The sequence below is a fragment of the Lissotriton helveticus genome, chromosome 10, assembly GCF_964261635.1.
Source record: "Lissotriton helveticus chromosome 10, aLisHel1.1, whole genome shotgun sequence".
NCBI classification, from domain to species: Eukaryota; Metazoa; Chordata; class Amphibia; order Caudata; family Salamandridae; genus Lissotriton; species Lissotriton helveticus.
Window position 1 is genome coordinate 941,826,570 of NC_136071.1, and position 23,019 is coordinate 941,849,588.

General features: G+C 42.1%; 1 protein-coding gene across 10 annotated transcripts in view; it reads right to left on the reverse strand.

Annotated features, from left to right (window-relative positions):
• The window catches only part of MINDY3 (MINDY lysine 48 deubiquitinase 3), a 213,025-nt gene that overhangs the window by 25,314 nt on the left and 164,692 nt on the right, over positions 1 to 23,019 (reverse strand). For all 10 annotated transcript variants that reach the window (XM_078663611.1, XM_078663608.1, XM_078663607.1 and 7 more), the window contains one exon: positions 1,064 to 1,136. In XM_078663611.1, the coding sequence (XP_078519737.1) occupies positions 1,064 to 1,136 (73 nt within the window). The remainder of the gene's footprint in view (positions 1 to 1,063; positions 1,137 to 23,019) is intronic.

Here is a 23,019-nt window from a genome sequence, read left to right on the forward strand (position 1 = left end):
CATACACACTTGAGGTTTTGTCAACAGCAGATGTCGTCTGGAGGGCAAGCTACAAACAATGTTTTGGGAATCTTTCTGCTGAGTTTGTTTCTTCTTCATTAGGGCCAGCCACTGGAGAAATCTTTTTTCGGGATTTATGGACTTATGAACACAAAGTGTACCCCAGTGCATGCAGGGTTGTAAGATACCCAGTTCTGTTTTTTTTATGCAAATGAGGTTTATTCGGCGCCCCACACTTAAAAAAAGTGCTTGCATGGTCCTTTACAAAGAACTGCAAGAAACTGCAGGCATCATCTCCATAGGTACTGGTCAGAATGGACCAATAAAACAAACCAACGATTAAGTTGTCCCTTTTAGCCCAACTTCATGGATATTTCCCTTCTCCACGACTTCAATGTCCTTTACGTAACCATATTCGTACTCTGACATAAGTTGGGATAAGAAAAGTACTTTGCCGCAAAATGGGCCCTATCAGCACTGTGGGAGAAAAGACCATAAAGTAAGTGTCCACATACTAACCCTACTCCAACATGTATTCTGGTCCTATTTCGGTTCTATTCCAGTTGGTCTTGAAACTCTAACATGTATTCTACTTTAAAACCAATTTACAACAGGTCATTGATTAAAGCTGGACAAGGGCCATCCACCATAGCACAAACATTTCTGCAAGGACTCTTGCATATGACCAATTGGCTTAAGAGAAATAGGTACAAAGTCAAACAGGAATGACCTGAAACAGTGACTCTCCACAGAACAGTTGCTAGGACGTATTTCCAAACGAGAATAAGTGGCCTGATACTACTCAACCAATCCTGGCCCTACTTTTTCTAACTACAAAGATAGTAATCGCAGAGACTCAACCAGGTACAGTCTTAGGGAGTTACAAAAAGATATTTGTGAAAGGGTGTCAGTGGGAAAAATGAATAAACGGTCTGGTCTACATGCTCATTTTCAATATGAAAGTGTTTTAATTTACCTCTGTACTGAGCATTTTAAATGAGTTATTCTGCTGGAGGGTATTACTATTTTAAGTCTTTTATGAACAGGAAACATTGAAACTTACTACTCGAGGTCTGACACAAGTTCCAGAGATTTCATGACATCCTGCAGTAGTGTGTCTGGTATAAACCCATTATCTGTAAATAAATAAAAAATCATTAATCCATGTACTCATTTTCCATCCATCCATCAAAGACTTTATTATCAATCACTAGGATCATAAAAGTACATCACAATACTGCGCACAAACATTTTAAAACTTCAGACTAGTAAATATAAAAAAAGAAAAAACATCAGATGTCAAAATACAAAATCAGCAAGGTAAACTTGAAACAATACTGGTTACATAAACAGGTTAAACCGTTGGAATTACTAGTAGCAAATGCATCTTAGTAGCCCAAGAGTGCGGTGCCCAACTCAGGTTTGGGGTGAGCCTTATACCTAAATAATCACATTCGGCCACTGCATCCAAATCTCTGTCAACCACCAGCAGGACACCTTTTATTTAGAAAAAAACATATATTTAAGCTCTAAGCTCCGCTCATTGCAGAAAGACAAAAAATACTTTAGTACTTGTTGCAACCATTGTGGTGATTCAGAAATCAACAGGGTATCGTCTGCGGAGACGAGTGAAGGAACCTATTTTGGCTGCATGGCAGCCGTCCCTGTTCACATAATCACTTTGTTGATGTATAGGGAGAACAGGGTAGGGGCTGACACATCCTATCCGGGCCCCTCGGTTTACCATTATTTGGTCTGTCAGTGTCCCTTCCTCCCCTCATCTAACTTGGGAAAGGTTATCAACATGCAACCTGATTAGGATGTTCAGTAGGGTCGGGGTGGGGTATACCCATTTCTTCTAGAACCCTCCACAACATTCCCCTGGGGACCAGGTAAAATGCAGCCAGGAGATCAACAAAGATAACATGAAGTTTACCTTTGTGGATTATCACCTCTTTCCAATTCTAACAGGTGAACGGAACACCTCGTCCACAGTACTTACACTGGCTCTAAACCCACCTACCAATCTGGCAAGACATTTTCTTGATTTATCAAGTCTTGCAGATATAGCAAAACCTGGTTGCAAAACATTTTCTGATGGGAATCATTAAGGCTGATCGGCCTACAGTTGCCCGGGTTTGACCGCTCCCCCTTCTCGTATATCGTTACAATTTCTACTAGTTTCCTGGAAGCAGGAATGCCGATACCAGAGAGGATCAGGATAGATAGTTTATTTAAACAGGGCCCCAAGGTTTGCAGATGTAAAGTATAAAGGTATTTTGTTATCCTGTCTGGTCCTGGGGCATGAGCCGGGATGCACGAATTATTTACATCTTTTGTTTCATTAAGCGAAACCATAAGAGTGTTAACATTACATGAATCGCAAATGCCATGGGCCTCGCTGGCTTACTTGTCTTTGTCACCCATAATAGTATACAGTGTACTAAAATGTGCCACCCACTCCTGGGGTTGAACACAAAAATCACATTTTTTTGGGACATTTAAACAAACTGCAGCTGTCTTCCAAAAATCCTTGTTATTTTTAGTAGACAAGGCTGCATATAAAGACATCCACATGGAATTTTCCCAATCCCTTTCCGGTCGGACCAGAGTTTGCCAATAATGTGACCTGCACCTAGTAATCTCAGGATGAAAATTGGATTTGATTGCATCTAGAAGCTCACTTTGCCCTAGCCTACAAGCTCCGTCATACCAAGCATCAGGTTTGGGCACATACTTTCTCTTACGTCTGACTTACGTCTGACTTGTCCTAGCAGCTTACTAATCGGAGTAGTGAATCAGGTTCATGGATCCTACATTCAGGCAGTAGCTGGGATAGAGTTTCAGCCTGCGGGTTTACTCTTTGTACTACTGCCTCTAGTGCCTCGGGTTTTTTTCCACCCAGTCCCACTTAATGTGCTTCTGATTATTTGTATATGACAGATCTCCCAAGTCTCTGTTTCCACAGCTTACATATATTGCACTGGGCTTGTCCATAAAAGTCATGCTGAGTGCATTGTGGTCGCTATCTGTACAGTCCACCACTTCCATATCCTGAATAACTTGGCCACAGTTTTACATCAGCCAGAAAATAATTTATTCTGCGGCAACGACTGGCCCTGTTAAAGGTCATCTTACCCTGACGGTCAGAGAGCATTTGGCCATTTATGGCTTCAAGATCATAATTTAATGTTAATGCCAAAACATGGGCAGTTTTGGGTGACCATCTTACAGACGGTAATTAGACATGGGGAATTCCCCAATGTCTATCCAACCCCTCAGTCATGTCAGGGCGAGATTTTAAATGGGATTGATATCAGTAACTTCAGTTCTCCAGCGCTGGCATCTTTCATAGAATCACAAGCTTGAATATTTCACAGTCGTTAGGCTGGGAATCAGCAAAAAGTTTAAATACGAGCAAGGAGGATTAAAATGGCCACGGTCTGAATTTCTTATGCTTAGTAGCACATTCACCTCAATGGAAATAATCCAAACATCAGCCAATGAGGTTAATGTGTTTAGTTCTCTACTCTCCCCTAGAGGTTGCCACTGCTCACATTTCATGCACATATGTCAAGGATATACTCTTGCAGTGAGCCAGTGACCAGGGTGGAAGGTGGGTTTCATGTGAACCTAAGGAAGATTGTTGGTGAAAACGGAGGTCTGGAAGCAGTAAGCTGAAAGGGTCAGCCATAGCACAGCGATCTTTGAACCACTCCAATGCAGAATCTACCTTGGCTTCAAAACCTGACAGCCGTTAAACACAATATCCATAAGGGAAGCCTTCAGATCCCTGGAAAAGCTCTTGGTGTGCATTGAGGTATGACGGCGAATCATCACACTGCTGCCTATTTACGACAAATGCAGTCAGTGGTGATTAGATTGCCCTGCAAATTGCACTTGGCTGCCTAGTGACTATCGTGGACAATCTGAGGGAAGTTATTTTGGAACTTCTTAGGGAGGGATGGCAAGATCTTGCTCACCAGAGGGTAGGGGTTTATCTCCCCAACCAACAAACAGCATTTAAAGCCCCCAAAGTGAAAATCCTTTGATCAAGTACGTCAACTTAATACGCTCAGATTCTCTGTCAGGCGGTGCAGTGGGGAAGGTTTACCTTGCTGGCAGAACTATGAACTACCAGGTTCTCTGGAATGGGCTCTTGGTTGGAAAGATAGCTCCCCAAGAGCAGGGCTATACCGTCTAGCAAAGAGGGAGTGGGGGTGTTTATCAACAGGCACCAAAAATTCTTTCAACACTCTACCCTCAAACTTGCCCTCAGGGCTTCACTGAAGGGCAACAAAAGTTCTTAAACTAAGGATGTGACTGCAATAATTCTGTGAGCAAATTGCAACCGTTTTCTGTAGTTCAAACACTTCTGCGGCTCCATGGACTATCTGTGAAAAAGAGAAGCTTTCCTCAAACGGGAGCCCCTGTGGGGAATCCAATTCAGTCTCTAGCTAAATATCAAGGTCACTAACATTCTCAAAGACTAAATCAGACCAGCATAAGTATGGAGAGGGGGAAGCAAATTGTCAGCTTCCCACTGGTAATACTAGTCATGGGGAACATTCTGAAGGTTTCGTATAGCATGTGAATCTTACTCAAATATGGCTTCAAGCCACAGGAAATATTGATGTGAGAAAGAGGCACTGCCCAAGAATCCTCCCACAGAAAGGGCTAACCTCTTAACAAGAGATCGGCTGAGATCTAGCCAAACTTGGCTGCAATTCTGAAACTGGCATCAGGTATGGATACAGATCTGGCACTACTGGAGCAGAGGCAGATATTGAACCAGCCAGAACTAACATGTCCTGCAGCTAAGAAGTGGAAGAGTGGCCGGGTGATAGCAAAGAGCCAGGCGGTGGTCTGGGGGAAGGCAGAGCCAGAGCAGGTCCAGCTGGTGCAAGTGTGACTGGTGACCCCAGCAGATACACGAGGTGTGAAGGCACACCAGAGGGACTACATTTTCTGGAACAGCTGTAACACCACCTTAAATACCTCAACTTGAGAAGTTGAGGATGGCCCAGGAAATTAGGCATAGTTATTAAAGTTGGAGGAACACTCCTATTTAACTGACTGATCCTACTATCTGTTTGACGTAGGGTATGAGGTCAGTGTCAGAAAAATGGCTCTAAAGGGGGCTCTTGGATTGCAGACTGTGTAATCTCTCCCTGGACCTAGAGTGATGGGGAAAAGGACTTTGTGCTCTGGTTGCACAGAGTTGTCTTTCGACACTCTCTTGGACTTACCCAAGCACTATGATTTGGACTGGTACTGGAACTTGGAGCAGGAGTATGCCTGAGAGTAGGCCTGAGACGTGAAGAGCGATCAACCTCATTTTTTGGGTTAGGCGACACACAGCTTCACCTCCCGCAGCCTGGAAGCAGTCAGTTAAATCTAGAGGCAGATCTCAAATGGCTTTGAATCCTGTTAGGCTCTGACGTACCAAAACCAGACATTGTGCGGGCTGTAATCGACATTTGTCTAGATGTCTATATGTTCAATGGGAGGATGAGAATCATGAAGCCAGCAACAAACTTAAGATGGCAAATGCAAAAAACACAAACAATGGCTGAAAAGGCATGACCTAAAGGCCTGGAGTGTTTTTAGCAATCCTGAAAAACCTAAAGGGACGGGGACCGGGGGCTGGCGAGGTTAGTATACGACAATTATGACTATCATTGCTGGGCGTTATGTACGTGTTATTAGGGTCTGCAATACCATTTTCAACCCCTTTCACGGTCCGAGCCAGTACCCCAAAAACACATACAATTGCACATGTTAAGTTTCGAGCTGGCCTGGTCTCCACTGCATGTTTCCCAAACTGTATCAATTCCTCTAAAGATAAATCAATCCTGTAACATAAAAGATGAACATATGTTTGTGGGCCTGTCACCTGCAGTCACATGCCTATTATTAGATACATATCTTCTAGGAAAACAACTTGCACGACTGTTCTTCAAAAGGGATCTTTCAAAGTCAAAAATTTGCATTTTCACCCAGCAAAGTAACTGTAAAGTGAGCGTGCAACATTTCTCTCAAAGGAATAAGGATGGACCTGGGTAAACTCTTAGATGTACTGAGATTTGTCTCTGCCATGCTCAGCGGTAAAGATTAGCATTGTTGTCCCAAAAATACTTACAATAAAAAAAACCTCAGAATTACTCACATACCGCCGACATGTAGAAGTGAAAGTTCAAATGTTCGACATCAGTTTACATACCTCACTGAAGGCCTGGATTAATGTGCATGCTGCTAAATATTATTACTCACAAACGAAAACGTTAGCCTTGGCCAACCCTGTCTTAAATAAGAGAAAATTGTTGAATAGAATGAAAGGCTTCCATAAACGGAAAGAAATGCAATGTTGCAGCGCAATATCAACGTTTCCATTAAAGGTAGTTCAGAATTCCTTCTACACATTGGGTTACATGTTTAAAGCTGGGAAAGACCTAAATGAGCCTTAAATGTGGGATCTATAGTTGTGAACTATGTATAGCTTTTGATCAAAGTCTCCGTTTACAGGAAGGTGGCATTGGAACTCAAAGCATAGAACACATATACAAGGCCATTAGGCATCACTCCGGCAATTAACTTGATGGGTCTGTCTGTCTGTCTCGATCTCTTTCTCTCTCTCTCTCTCATAGGAGGAATGCTTGCAATAAGTCTAACCATTGGCAATCGCTCAGAGTAGCCTTCCAACCTATCGTTCTTTTGCTCACCAAGCCACCTCAGTTTGGAACCAGCCACATGCATATCAGTCTTGACCTTGTTCCAACAGCCCAAATTGCTAGGCCAGATCCTCCCTGGATCACTGCTATGCCAGGTCCTCCCTGGACTGGAACACAAGGAACCTAAGACTGGTTTTGCCCCGAATGGGGATAGTCAGTCCGATATAGCTGGGTTCCACTAGCACAGTGTGCACGGGACCCACCTCTGGGCATATCCTTGCAACTTAGAGCCGTACATAAGACACAAAAGGTTCTGGGACGAATGCTTGTATGAATTCTAACCAATGTTAATTGCAAAGGGGCAGCATTCCAACCCACTGTATTTTTTCCCACCATGCCAGTTTGGGCCCAGCCATATGCAAATCAGTCTTCACCCTGCTCCAATAGGAATAGTCAACCAAAACTGCCAGGCATGGTTCTTCCTGAACAAACAACACAAGCAATCATATCTGAGAGACTGGCAGTGGTTAGACAAATTGCAAACATTCCTCCCATAAGCCTTTAGGCGTTTGATCAAATTCACTGCGCCATGAGTAGTTGCCAACACAAAGCAAGACAAGGACGTCGATTGGGGCTCCACTTCCTTATTTTCTGTCTTTTTTTAAATGACATTTATATTGCATATCACATTATTCACTATTACTGTAATAACAATTGAAACAATAGGCTGGAAAATGACCATCCCTGGCAGCTGAAGCAAGCAAAAAAAAAATGCTTTTAAATGTATGCTGTGTGCATGCTTGCGAGAGAGACAATGTGTATGTGTGTGAACGTATGTGTAAACTTGTGTGTGAGTGAAAGTAAAGGTTAAATGGCGAGTGATGTTGCTTCCGCTACCCTTGGCATTTTGGGGAATTGACAACCATGTCCTCAAGGGACTCTCCCTGCATTTAAGATAAAAAAGAAACATTTTGTTGTGGGTTCTCCTGATCCAGTGCTCGGATCCATGGATCCCAGTGAGGTTCTCTCCTGGACCTGTGGATACTCTCAGGATTCGAGGATCTGAGGAAAATAAGTATTAAAAAAACATAAAATTACCTGGTCATAGACAGACCTTGAGGCTAACTTCCACCGGAAGGCAATGCGTAGTGGATTGGCTGCCCATGGCGAATTGGGTAGGGGCCTGGCTTCCAGCCTGGTTTCCAACCCCTCTGTGTATGGCCAAAGACCCTGCGTAAAGCTGGGGACAGGCCCTACTGCACCTTTGGCCATGCACAGCTGGGGATGGATGCCCACAAATGGTTGGACATGGGGCCTTTGGCCAATCCCTGCTGAACATGGCCTTTGGCCAAGTCTAACGTGGGTTGGCCACCAATGGAGGGTTGGGCGCAGAGCGTGGTATGTGGCCATACTCTGCAGCCAACCTCATGCTGAAGGTTGAATGCTGGGTCTGGCCAGACGATAATCATAAATCCATTAATGAAGATTAGGCTAAAAAAAAAAATCTTTAGAATATGATCAAAGAATCAAGAAATGCACGATCTTGACGTACATTAAAACTCCAGAAATTAACTTAAAAAAGGGTTAAAATGCACTTATGGTTACGCAACAACATTTTTAAAAACTGAAGTAAGCTAGTTATAGTACAGTGAACTATAACGTGCACACTTAGCATAGAATGCTTACGACTTCACATATTGCATCACTCATGACATGTTAAGTGACATCACTCATCTCAAAACCATCATAGATGCCATCACTGTAGCCATAGTGCAAGTTAGGAATCTAACCTAAACAGGCGCTCTAAAAAGAGGCTGTATTCAAATACTTAGTTATCTGTCTAGCTGCATCAGAAGCACAGTAGGAACTTGAGACCTTCTGAACAACGGCAATCGCCTTTGTTACAAACATCACAGTGCTATAAAGAATCTGAACACAGCTGAGAATTGCACTCATTAAAAAAAACATCCCCAACTCGCATTCTAGGAATTGGGATGGATCTCATCTCGGCGTTTGTAGTCTCAACACTATCAAGCATGCTTCAACTGTGTATGGTACCCCAGTTACATGAACTAAACAATGGTAGGGTACACAATTTTCTTTTGCACAAATTTCAAATACGTTGTATTTACAAACAATGTTATTTTTGAAACATTCCTATTTAACTTATATACTTAAAACCTTCTTTAAGCTTTTAATATATTGTGTGGTTAGCTCATGGTTAAACAATTCATGTCAGACATGCTACCAAATAATTGTGCTTTAATTGGTACGCTACTGGATATTTTAAACACGGTTAATTATTATGTCCCATAACAGCACTAATTCCTCTTTTTTATGAGAATATCATATGTTTCAGGATTTCCTATAAGTTCTCAGTGCTGGAACAAAGGTAGGTCGTAAGAGCTAACCACATACTGCATGAAGTATGTAAGCCAGTGCCGCATAGCTGGAATCAGGAAAGGAAACTTTGTGAATCAGCAGTAAATTACTGCTGCTAGGGCACTAAAATTGCACAAATGTTGTAATTTGGCAGCGATTGGATTAGCATTAGGAGAAGCCATCCTGTATTCAGAGGCTATCTTGTCCGTTTTGTGGAATCCATTTTGTATTTTTGGCAACCATTTTGTTTGCCATGTGCTACCACGTATATGCCATGTGCTCTGTCCTACCTTTCTGTGGTCTGCTCTTGAAATCTGCCTAGAGACCGGTTATATTTAGCCTCTTCCACTTTGCACATGCTCAGTTGAGCTTGCAGCTGTCCATGCAGCTGCTGTTAGTCTGTAAATGTCAGGATGTGTTCACCAGAATTAGCAACTGTTAGCTCCTCCCACTTGTTGACTGTGCATTTTCTGTATGACCTTATATTTGCCTAAAACCTACTTATTGTACTGTACAGCCTTCTTTTGTGTGAGTATAAAAAGGACTAAGCTCCTTCCAATCAGTGTGCTACTTCATACATTGAAGAAGAGTGTTGTGTGAATGTAGTTCCACCTCATGAGGTTAATAAACTTTGTATTTTCTGTTCCAGTTTCTGTGCCAACTCCTATCCTATTGGTCGGAGGACTTGTGCAGAGAAAGGTGAACCCCTTGCACTGGTAGGCCTTGCTGAGGCTCACCACCACAAATTGGCGCCCGACACGTGGGGCTCATCGGCGACTCGGATGCCCGAAGGAGTGGTCAAAACGGAGGATTGGAATTTCGCTTTGGACGATCACTGCCAGAGGAGACCCGCATCTTGGCAACCACGGCGTTTTTCCTCTCTTTCTGATCTGACCCTCCAGGTGGTGCCGGTCCTCGACTGAGATCTCTTCTGTTGATTCGCCGTGCAGTGACCATTTGGTCAATTTGAGAACTTGGTAGTTGGAACCTGGACACCAAGTGATTGGTAAGAGTCGTTATGCGGCACTTGCTGTTGGTTTTTGATGCCTGGGCTTGATAAAGTAGTTTAGTAACGCTTACTGTGGCTTTGGAATTTTGGAATTTGTGTTGGCCAACTTTGGATCTGTATGGGATTGATATATGAATTGCAATTTATATAGGCAGGTAATGAGGAGACTTTTCTCTATTTGAATTGATTTGACCGGCACAACGTACTACAGTACCTTAAGTGCTACTTTGGTTATAATACAGCATATTCTGCGCTATTTTTGGCATGCCTGTTTCTAGCACACTTTGTAAGATGTTTTGCTTTTGTAGTGGTACCAATTTGAGACTCGAAGCACAACCGGCCCCCCGGAGGGGACGCCAAATAGGGACATGTATATTAAATATGGTATTTCTTCTATATTGTACAGCACGTTATGGAATAAATATGCTCGTAAGGATCCTAAGTTGTGTTGGCCTATGCATGGGTCATTTGATTTGCGAAAGATTCAGTATGTGGAACAAATGTTTAAGCGAAAGGCTAGACAAGACATGTTTGACTGTGTACGAATGTGGGAGAATGAAGTGCGTGAGCGAATGAAGCGTGAGCAAGCCTTGACTGAAAAAGAACAGCGTAAGAGCATTCATGCGAAAGCATTGGAAATGAAAAATAAAGAAATGAAAGAACTTAAAGAGAGAACATAGGGAGCGTCATTTACAGGTAAATGGCCAATATGCTGTCCGTAGACCTCTTTATCCTATTCTTAATAAACCCCAAGATGATTCTCTCTTGTTATACCGTTCTCCACCTCCGTATACTCTTCCTTCTCTCTGTTAAGTACTCTCCTACAGTCCAAGACAAAGCACGAAAAACTTGTTCTATGTTGTCCGCTGAGCGTGCGTATGAGATTAGAGCTGCTGATCGTAAAACCGTTCGTAGTGTTGCTCCTGCTTCTGACCTATTAGATAGCATAAAGCAATTGTCTTGAAAGGGAGCAAATATATTTTACTGAGGTTTTTGCCGCAGAAGTCCTTGAGCGGTTTAGAAAATATTCTGAAGAATTGGAGCCTGTTGATGTAGCAAAATGATTATAAGCAACTGCATGGCGGTCTTTTTGGTTTCTCTCAGGTGGCTGATACAATCAGACGTTTGGTTAAACTACGTGCTGATGCAGTCCGTTTGCGAGAGGAGAAAAAGGCAGCAGAAGCAGCTGCACTAACATCCCGGATTAACATGGCACGAGCTTCTACTCCCGCAACAGATAAGAATGTTGTAGTGCATTTGAGACCTATGCGGGAGCCCGCATCTTTGTATGTACAAGTGATGATAAGGCTTCTACTGATGCAAAGGGTTGTTTTATTTATAATTGAGTTTACACTCCTTGGAATAGATGGATGTTATGGCTCTTAAAACTGCATTACCTGAGCCACGAAAAAATCCAGCAGCCTTTTATGAGGAAGTTGAGGGTGCTATTAGCTCTTGTATTATGACTTTACCCGATATTTACCTATTTTTCGGTTTGATATTACCCCCCGATATGTGAAGAACTGTGCGTAAAGTTGATGGTCGTGCGACTTTTGGGGCATTATGGAAAGATTTAGAACAATTAGATGAAGAAAGAGAACCTGCGCAGAAACCAAGTCAGTTAATTCTAGATCTTCCAGCAGCTATTATAGTAAAGTTAAAAATGATTATTCCCCCTAAAAAGATAGATTGGACTGTATTGGCGTCTTGTAAGCAAAAGACAGATGAATCGGTTTCTGACTTCTTCACGCGCTTTGAAGAGGCATTCCACGATTTTTGTGGCCAGTCATTGACCGATGACACGGGCAGGCATCTGTTCATCGATACATAGGTCGCAAACCTGTTGTCATGAATAGCTAGTCGCCTAAAGGCCAGCGAGAGTTCATGGACTACCTCTTCTCCAGTTTCTCTTTTAACTATGGCTCAGTATTACGAACGACAGGAATTAGAAGCGAAAGGCAATGAGGATTAAAAGACTAAAGAATTAAAAACGAAGGTTATGTTGGCTCAGGCTTATGGTCCGCCTTCTAGAGGCAATGACAGAGGTGGACGTGGATCTTATGGTTCGTCCTTTTCCTCTTATACTCGTTAGAATTTGTATGTTGATCAGTGTGTATATTGCAAGAAATTTGGACATTGGGCTTCTGATTGTATAGCACTACGTGCTCAGCAGTATCCACGTGGTCGGGGACAAATGCGAAATCGTTCAGGCTATTCAGGGCCTAGAGGAAGCACGGATGATCGTGCTAGGTTTGATGCTAATACATGTGGACAGGATGGGTTTAACACTTTTGATAGACAAAATCAATATCAAATGTCTAATTATGTGCCGTCTGATTTGAAAGATTCTGTTTATGCGTAGGATTGCCTAGGATGGGGTAAGGAATCAGTTGAAGTTCCAGTAGATCAGAGGGTCCCTATGTTATAGCACATGTTTTGGGTGCTACTCGTAGCGCCTTATCTAAACACTTGGTTCCAAGGGCTCCCCTGTCTGGCTTAACTATTACATCAATAGGTTTCGATGGAACACCTTCCCTTAGCCCGTTATCACAACCACTTGCATTCCATGTTGATAAGTTTACTGCTCCATGTCCGTTCTTGCTTTCTCCGAATACACCAGAAAATATTGTGGGACTTGATATGCTCAAGCATTGCAGGGCTACGATACGATGTTCTCCAGAAGGAGTACGGGTTATTTTGAATGACAACTACCCTGTTACATTGGCTTCACTCCCTAGTACTTTGTGGGCTACTTCAGACACCGATGTAGGGCAAATGGTTATTCCGCCAGTGCATATTAGTGTCAAGGAGGGTGCTTCATTGCCACGATTGCCTCAATATAAAATTTCTCGAGAAGGAGAAGAAGCACTTGTACGTATTGTTCATGATTTGAATAAAGTGGGGGTTGTAGAAGAAGTTCCCTAAAATGTCTGTAACAGTCCTATCCTTCCCATTTTGAAAAAAGATACTGACACTAGGATTTACAGATTCATCATTGATTTGCGAAAAGTCAACAAGATTGTAGTACCGCAGTACCCTGTGGTTTTGGACAAAACACTGCTTACCTTAGTTCCTCCAACAGCAACTACATTTTCTGTGATTGACTTGAAGAATGCTTTCTTCTCGATTCCTATTCATCCTGATAGCCGATATTGGTTCGGTTTCACTTTGAATAATAGATCAAAGTCAACAAGATTGTAGTACCGCAGTACCCTGTGGTTTTGGACAAAACACTGCTTACCTTAGTTCCTCCAACAGCAACTTCATTTTCTGTGATTGACTTGAAGAATGCTTTCTTCCCGATTCCTATTCATCCTGATAGCCGATATTGGTTCGGTTTCACTTTGAATAATAGATCGTACAGATTTTGTAGAATTCCTCAAGGGTACACTGAGAGTCCGAGCATTTATAGTCAGGCGTTGAAACGACAACTTGATTCCTTTACTTTGTCTGAAGGAGTGGCTCTCATACAATATGTCAATGACATCTTGTTGGCAGCAGATACGCCTGAGCAGTGTGAAAAATTTACTTTGTCTCTACTTTCTTTTCTTGCTACACACAACCATAAAGTGTCACGGAAAAAATTGCAATATTGTAGACCGAAGGTAACCTATTTAGGTCACCTTCTGTCTAAGGAGGGTTGTGCACTTACACCAGTTCGCATACAAGTAATTTTAGACACACCAGTACCTTCTACTCAGAAAGATGTCCGTGCATTCATTGGTTTGACTTTGTTCTGCAGGCAATGGATATTAGGATTTTCACACATTGTTAAACCCCTGCTAGCGCTTTTGACTAAAGACACTCCAATGCCCCTTCCGTGGACAGATGAATGCCAGAATGCTTTTCATCAGTTACGACAAGCTCTTTGTTCTGCACCAGTGTTAGGCACTCCAGATTACACAAAGGCTTTTACACTCAATGTACACGAGAAAGATGGGTGTGCATTGTCAGTTTTAGTACAGGCACACTGTGACAAGCAGCGTCCCTGTGCATATTTTTCAGCGGTTCTTGATCCTGTTGCTCGAGCATTGCCTGGGTGCTTCCGTTCAGTTGCAGCAACAGCTGTGTCCACACGTCAGAGTGAAGGGATAGTTTTGTCACATAAACTGTTGGTGCTAGTACCCCATGCAGTAGATGCGCTTTTGAATCAGACCAAGATGTAGCACTTCTAAACGATATACTACTTATCATAACTAATTGGTCATATTCTATTCCCTCCTTGCTTAAAATTATAGATGAATTCTCATCCTTCTCTGGATATAAAATAAACTGGGACAAGAGTGAGGCCCTTCCAATTTCAAATTGTACTACAAAGGCAGCAATCCAGGGATTCCTTTTTCACTGGCAACAATCTTGTCTAAAATATTTAGGGATATTAGTGAATAAAGGCACAGAAGGCATGGTCACAGATAATATAGGTCCCTTAATTTCCCAGATGCAACGTGACTTCGACAAATAGAAATCTTTGGGTTTATCATTATGGGGCAGAGTCCAAGCTGTGAAAATGGTCACGCTTTCTAGTTTTCTTTACACACTTGGGATGCTTCCACTAACAATACCTCTGTCCACACTACGCCTTATTGACTCAAAAATGAAATCCTTCATTTGGGGATCCATGAAGCCTCGTTTAGCGATACATAAACTCAAGGCACATCATTCCAAAGGAGGATTGAGTGTTCCCTCCATAGAGCATTACTTTATGGCTTTACAACAGTCCAAAATTCCATACCTAATTGCAGATGAATCTAGTCCACCACAATGGGTGCATATAGAGAGATATCTGTTATCTGCTGATCCAGGATTATCGGCTTTGTATAGGACAGGCACCAGTCGGTTGGATCCTCGCAACCCTTTATTGGCTGCAATGTGCAAGGTTTGGCAAAAAGCACATCGAATTTTAGGTTCCAACTCACGTATTCATGTTAAAGCCCCAATTTGGAATAATACAGGTATACGAATTAAGGGTAAACCTATTCTCTGGTCTCAATGGAAAACAGCTGGAATTATCACCTTCGAACAGCTTCTACACAATGGTAACCTTAAGCCATTTAATTCATTGGTAGAGGGATTTGGAATTTCATTGCACCAGAAACAAAATTATCTACAGCTTTCAACCAGTCTTAAAAAACGTTTTGGATTGCCGCCTTTTGCCTTACAAATTTCACCTCTAATATCGTATTTATCTACTTGGGGGAAATGTAAAGGAGTCACGTCAGGCTTACATAAAATATTCACATCACATTTATTCTCTCAATCCACTACTAATAATCTTAAGGACTAATGGGAATCACGATTATCCACCACTTACAGTGACCAAGAATGGATATATTTATTACTCAATTTAGGTAAAGGTGCCCGGGAATCCAGATTGAAATTTTTCTTTATTCAAATTACTCCATGACTGGCACTGGTCCCCAGTAAAGTAGAACAAGGCAGGATTACTTCCACATATGAATTGCTGGAGATGTAATATTTATGGTTGCGATATCATGCATATTATATGTGGTTGTCCCATGATTCAATCTTATTTGCATAGGCTGGACATTAAGTCGCACTGTTTCATTACAACTACCGCTTTCACCTTCCACAATTATATTACATGATTTCAGATCCTTTCAATATCTTTCTAAACCTCAGAGTAGACTTCTGCATACTGCATTAGCAACTGCCAAAATCTGCAGACTCAGATTATGGAAATCTCCAACTCCACCATCTCCAGAATCCTGGCTTACAACAATGATACAAACTGCTTCCCATGAAAGAGTTATATATAATGTAAATAATCAGTTGGATCTGTTTAATCGAGTTTGGGCCCCCTTCTTCACACTAGATGATGCTTCAGTGAGAGATAGTGCTTCTACTTCTATGCAACATACCTATACACCTTAATCTATTATCAATTTCAAAGATCTTTACTATTTTTTATACTATCTTTTATATCTTGCAAGGAAATTATTATATTGGATATGGTCACAGTTTTCCTCTTCTATGACAATTGTTAATATGATATTCAGATTATAATGGTTTTAGTTTTTTATGCTTAGATTGATAATATTATCCTCTTATAATATATACATATCGCTCTCTTATCTTATTTAATTTTTCAATTGTATAATTTAGATTTCACTATATTTGTCATGATTTATTACATTTTTACTTTCTAATGTGTTGACCTACAGATCGTGTCTTATCTAATGCAATGTTTATATAATTAGACCGTGTAATTAACATGCTACACATTTTCATGTAATTTATTATTTATTTCACATATGGACTAGTATACTGTTATATATTTTATATGCATTGTTTTTGAACATGAAATACTAATAAAAAATTATAACACAAGATGCAACACTTGACTAGTGCTTGTTTAACAGGATACGAGTTGACCCTGTTGGCCCCTCACATTACTTTAAAGAGATGTGAGACACTAAACCCAGCTACTTTGTTGCCATATCCAGCGACTCAGTCTCAGTCAAAGGAGTCTCATGATTGTATATTTCTTACTGAGGAACAGACAGAGGGTTACGTCGACTTGCAAGATATGCCCCTTTCGGATGTAGATGGAGAACTGTGGGTTGATAGGTCCTGTTTGAAGTTACCAGATGGTACGACCTCAGCTGCATATGCAATTACGACACTTAAGACAGCAGTGGGGACAGCTCGCATACCACAGAAGTCGGCTCAAGCAGCTGAGCTAATCGCTTTAACACGAGCTTGTGAACTCAGCACTGACTTGCATGTGAACATCTATACAGTCAGCCGCTATGTTTTTGAAGTGGCCCATGATTTTTGCCTACTTTGGAAGGAAAGAAACTTCCTTACGTCCCACGGGATGCAGATAATGCACGGAGAATTAGTACATAATCTCTTGACTGCACTAACATATCCAAAGAAGATAGCTATTGTGAAGTGTATTGCACACAAGAAAGTAACTGTTAAGATAGGACAAGGCAACGCCTTTGCAGAACGCATAGCTCGTGAGACTGCGATGCAATAAAGCACTACATCCATGTACGTAGTGAAATCACAAGCTGAACGTTGGCATGATGCTAGAGAAGATGTATTAGATATACAGAGATCTGCCTCTGTGAAAGAACTGGAGCAATGGTCTAAAGAAGGAATGTTAGACCATGAGGGCTGTTGGCGTAACAAATAAATGGATAAGTGGAAATTGCCTGCTGCTTATTTACAGTCTATGGTTCAAATGGCACATGGGCCAGCACATGTTGGAGCTTTAGCAATAACGAAATTGCTTACGCGAGTTTGGGAGCATCCTGAAATTGCCAGCTCAGCTAAGAGAGTAGTACAGTCCTGTTTGATCTGTTGGCAGTATAATCCTGGTATAGGGACACAAACTCCTACAGGAGGGGTTGCTACACCGACTGCACCTTTTGAAGTTTTGCAGATGGATTACATCCAACTTGAACGCTGCAATAACTTAAAGTATGTCCTAGTGGTGGTATGTGCCTTCAGTAAATGGATAGAGACATACCGTACAAAGGAAAATACAGCTCTCACTACAGCGAAGGTGCTTCTAAAGGAGTTTTTCCCTAGATATGGTGTTTGCAAACTTTTGTAGAGTGACAACAGACCTCATTTTATTGGGCAAGTTGTTAAGCATGTCCTGAAAGGATTAGGGATCAAACAGAAATTCCATGCAGTCTTCCACCCACAATCAGCAGGATTAGTGGAGAGGTACAACGCTACACTAAAGCTGAAATTAGAGAAAATACTGGCTTCCACGTCTTTGAAGTGGCCAGATACACTACCTTTGGCATTGCTCTCCGGCATTGCTCTCCATAAGATCGGTGCCACATTCACGATCTGGCCTTACACCATATGAAGTGGTATTTGGGAGACCGATGAACATTTGGGGAGTTCCTAAGCCACGCCCTGTACATGATGTACCATGTGTTGTGATGAATGATTATTTGGCACAGTTAACTGACAGTTTGATCTCTATTCATCAACAGGTTCGAGAAGCTCTTCCAGACAGATCTACAGGTGAGGCCCACGAACTCCATCCTGGAGACAATGTGATGGTCAAGGTCTTCGAGAGGTCGAACAGTTTGGAGCAGAGGTGGCGAGGACCAGAGCAAGTGCTCTTTGCGACGAGGACAGCAGTTCGAGTGAAGAACAGGAAGAACTGGGTCCATAGCACTCACTGTAAGCGAGTGTCGCCTGCCTTGGTGGAACCTGCTGTGCTGACTGATCATCGAGAGATCTTGGATAAGGAGAAGGGCCACGCTATCTCACCTGACAAATCTGAGAGTCTTCCTGGACCACACGATTTCTGGAGCATCGCGATACCAACTGAGACCAAAGAAAGAGCCTGCATTGTTGAAAAGGACTGGTTGAGCTACCGCCCTGGGTTGGTGAAACGGAGTGCCAATGTGGCATGGGGGGGGGGGGATCAGTCCTGCGAAGTCTTGACCCTCGGTGAAGAAATCAACGGCTGCCCAGGGTAAGAGCTCCAACAAATGTTTTTGTTTTTTTACGACAAAATAATCATGTCTGCTGAAAAATCAAAAGTTGCTAAGATCTGCAATAGGAAAATCATTTGTGCTATCGGGTTTATTGTTGCTATAGTGGCTATGGCAGCAATAACTTGGTTTGTTGAGAAAGTGGCTCCTGCTCGACAATTGCTGATTGCCACTACTTCTGCACCAGTTGAGCATCACTATTTCACGCTTCCCTATCATGAGCAGAAGCATCGACAATCCTACAATAAACAATACATTTATCCAGATGTTGCATCATACACATAATGCCACAAATACTAGACTGTTGGGTGTGTGGGATGATACCTGCACACCAAAAAGAAAGGAGGAACACCTTTCATTCCTCTTCCTTTTTCACATAACGGTTCTTGTCAAGCCTGGTTTGCTCTTTTGTTTGCCTCTGAAAGGGCCAACATTACAGAGATGACAGTAGGACAGATCAAGTATCACCTTAATAAAGAATGTTATCCTGATGAGAATGGTTACCCTCAAGCTAGCGGAACAAAATGGGAATGGGAGGAGTACCAACCTGACAATATTTCTATGCCACGTCTTCACAAATACAATGGACCTTTTGTGATTTCTGTGACAAGAGCTAAAGCAGACTTATGTATTAGTGGTGTTGGGAGAATTCCTGTGGGGAGAAGTGAATGTACTGTAATTCTGACAATTGAAGGTACCAATAACAGCAGTTTTACGTCTTCGCATAATGCATACTTCGTTTGTGGTAATAAGGGATACTACCAACTACCTGTGGGGTGGTCTGGGGTCTGCTACGTGTCCTTTCTATTGCCCCCTGTGTGTCTGGCACCTGCATCGTATCATCTCAACTTCAAGCTATACAATGACATTTCCAAGAACAGAAATAAGAGGACAATAAGTATGGATGAAGTTGACCAAACTGACACTGCTTTGCAACAATATGTCGAATTTAACTTGGGTTTATTCTTTTTTGTGGGTGCTACATTGAACAGCAGAAAGATAAGGCGATTGACTCGTGTTGTTGTGGTATATAAATAAATAATACCGGATCTAGGTTTGACTAGGCATAGCAATAACAGATAGCTCAATAAATAAGAGTCAAGATTCGAGGTAGTAGGAGTTTGCAGGTTTATTACAGCATAAAGGACAGGAACAGGACAACCTGCACAGGAATAGGATGGCAGGGCCTGACAGGGGGGCCCCGACAGCTGCCGGGCAGGATCTGGGATGAGCGCGCCAACATTTAATAACAATCCACGATCATATATACTAAAACAGTTGCATTACAATACATACGATAGGCGGAGCAGTGGGTGTGGTCAATAGCAGTCGCGAAAGATAAGGGTGAAAATGGGTGTAACAGGGGCGTATACATAGACATGTGATGCAAACGTAACAGAATATGTCATAAATGGGGCGGACACATGGAGGGGGCTACCTAAGGAGCCGGGACCTCTGACCTAATGGTGCGCGCAAACTGGCAATGACGTGTTACTAGAAGAAGCTGGGGGCTATGAACTCTGTGCTAGGAGCAGAGACTGAAGTCTGGAGAGTCAGGGCGACATGTACCTAAGCAGTATCTAGTATCTGATGTTTAGAGAACATGTTGATAGAATCCAAAAGTTATCGGGGTAAAGGCGAACAGACTCTAAGACTGGAGCATGCATTATTCTACATGTAGTGCGTGATGAAGAATATTAAATGATCATTAATACAGTATTTCTCTTACATGGAGACGTAAAGGCTAGACAATAACGGAAACTATTGATGCGATTCAGTAGCTTAGGAATGCAGAGAAGGAGGGCTGGACTGATAACTAGAATCATAACTTACTCTTGGCAGACTCAGAGGCAGAGCCAGGCTGAACCGGGCACTGTGAGGCAGGAAGTAAGTGAAGGGTCGAGGATACAGGTGGGGGCTGTATCGCTCCTCAGCGAGGCTCAGGAGACAGGAGCTGAATCTAGTGTCCGGGCCCTTTTGAGGCCTAGAAACGGGAACTTTACAATGAAATAACGTGCACACTAAGAAACGTGGCAACGTGGCTTTACATAGGCCTGATATTCGTAGTATTCACGAGAACTGGAAACTGACATACTAGAGATGGACACAATCTGTAATTGCGTCTTTAATCGAACACGGGGAATACATATGCATATTAATCATGCACAGATAACATATGATGGAGGACGCGTAGGGACACAGAACATGGCAAAATTTACTTTTCCACATTGTGGAAGCTGTTACCAATCACACAGCAATGGCACTTGGGAACATTACAGAGGAGCTGCAAGTGGCGAGGATTGTAGCACTCCAAAATCGTATGGTACTTGATATGATTTTGGCTGATCGAGGTGGTGCATGTCACATCATTGGCAGCAGTTTTCATTCCGGATCACTCACCTTCAGTATATGATGCAATCTCTAAACTACATAAGATTGCTGCGGAGATTCACCCAGAGACTGGTACATGGACTTTTCAAAGTCTCTCTTTTCCAAAGCAGAGATTATGGTCCTCTTCATGAAAACTTTTTGTCATAATCTACTTGTTGGTTAATGCATCCTCCCTATTGTTGTTCTCTGCCTTGCTGCTCAGCCAATGGTGAAGTCATTGGAATGTTCAGAGTGTTTGTGCTTGAGGAAGAATCAGTTGAGTGGATGGGCTGGGCAGCAAGGAGGCTGCTCCTGGTAGGGCAGAATATGGATCTTACCATCTTCCTGTAACCTATAACTGAAGTAGTAACCAGATGAATAAATCCATAACCTTTATCTACAAGACCTGTCTACATACAATCCTTGATTTGAATCGTTTTCACATCCCTTATAACATTATGACATTCATGAGTTCAAAGGCTGGAGTTGAGGCGTTTCTGTGCCTAAGTTACAGTTATAGAGACAATTTGTGAATACAGTAGATTTCTGGTTGTATTAAATTTCAAATATTGAGTAGCAGTGTCGGTGTTGCCTGTGGAAGATTAGCGAACTGGCCAAACTTCCACAATTATTTTTTACGTTCATTTTTGCACTTTGGTGGGGGAAAAAAGCCACCAGGTGTAGAAATGGGCATAAAAAAAATACATCAAACCCCATTTGTTGGCAAATGGTGTGGGGGAAAACAGGTAAATGCACCAACTACTACTGAATTCATGTAGACTCTCCCCTCCACTCCCCCCCCACCCGAGGACAATCAAGGAGTAAGTGTATGGAAGCAGGAGAATGCAATGTAAATCACAAGTTTGAGATTTCCTTGAGTAGCCCCTAAGAATTTTTATAAATCATCAAAACGTTAGTGTTAGACCTGGCTCCTTGGCATGGTTCCCCACCTTCTAACTTTTTGCCTTCAGACCTCCTGTTTTGCTGTCTTGATTTTCACAGGCCTTAGGTCTCTGCGCACTTCACCACTGCTAACCAGTGCGAACGCTCTTGTACTCGCTCCATAAAACATGGTAGAATTGGCTTATACCCAACTGGTATATATAATTTACTTGAAAATTCCTAGGAAGGTGGCACTTCCTGCGCCCAGGGCCTGTAAATTAAATGCACTAGTCGGCCTGCGGTAAACGAAACCGAAAAAGTGGTAACTCGTGGGTATAGAATGTTACACAACTAAGCCAGTCAGCTTATTAACTAGTCAATGATATGACGTATATTTCCAAAATGCTATTTATTAGCCTTTTTAAGTAGCAAAACTCCAAAACTCCTAAACTGGGGCGCGGAGAACAGTGTAGATACATATAACAGCAACAAAACAAATGTCTATTCACAATACAAAGCGGGACACATCTTCTTATACATTAATCCTCAAATACAAAAATCAAAACAAATTAAATGTAACAAAACACACATATATTCGATGTCCCTAGAACAATAGGAACCGTCTCTTCCAAATTTTTAATGCAAATACACGGCTGTGGCTTCTAAATATCATACGCAAACCATATTAGAGGTAGTCCATTATGATGACACCCATGAGGGAATGTCCTGCCTGCAAAAGTTTTCTGGGGTGTCCCTCTTTAAATGTATCAGATTTATTTATAAATCCGACTCCTCCAGTCAAAAAAAGTTGACGCGCTTCCGTCCTTGTAGTCGGGCCTCTTTAGGACATAGGAAGTTGAGGAGCCTTCAAATTAATGTATATGCACATTTTACTTATAGATGCGATACTGCGATACTGCTCTGATCATAAGGAGTTAGCCCAGGAGACCCAAATTAAAAAAATAAATCACTTCCAGCTGTGCATTTAAAAAAAAAAAATCACTGCCACAGTAGATAACCAGATGAAAGAACATAGTGGCATTATAAACGGGAGATTCTCTAGGTTGTGATGCCACCATCTTCCCAGACATGGGACATCCCTTTAGAGCTGTGTTTGTGGTGCATGCATGTCAGTTACAAGAAATACAGGCAGTGGATCACCATCAATGGCCAGAGGGTGGAGGCTCTGAGAAACCCTGGAGCCAGTATGTCACTT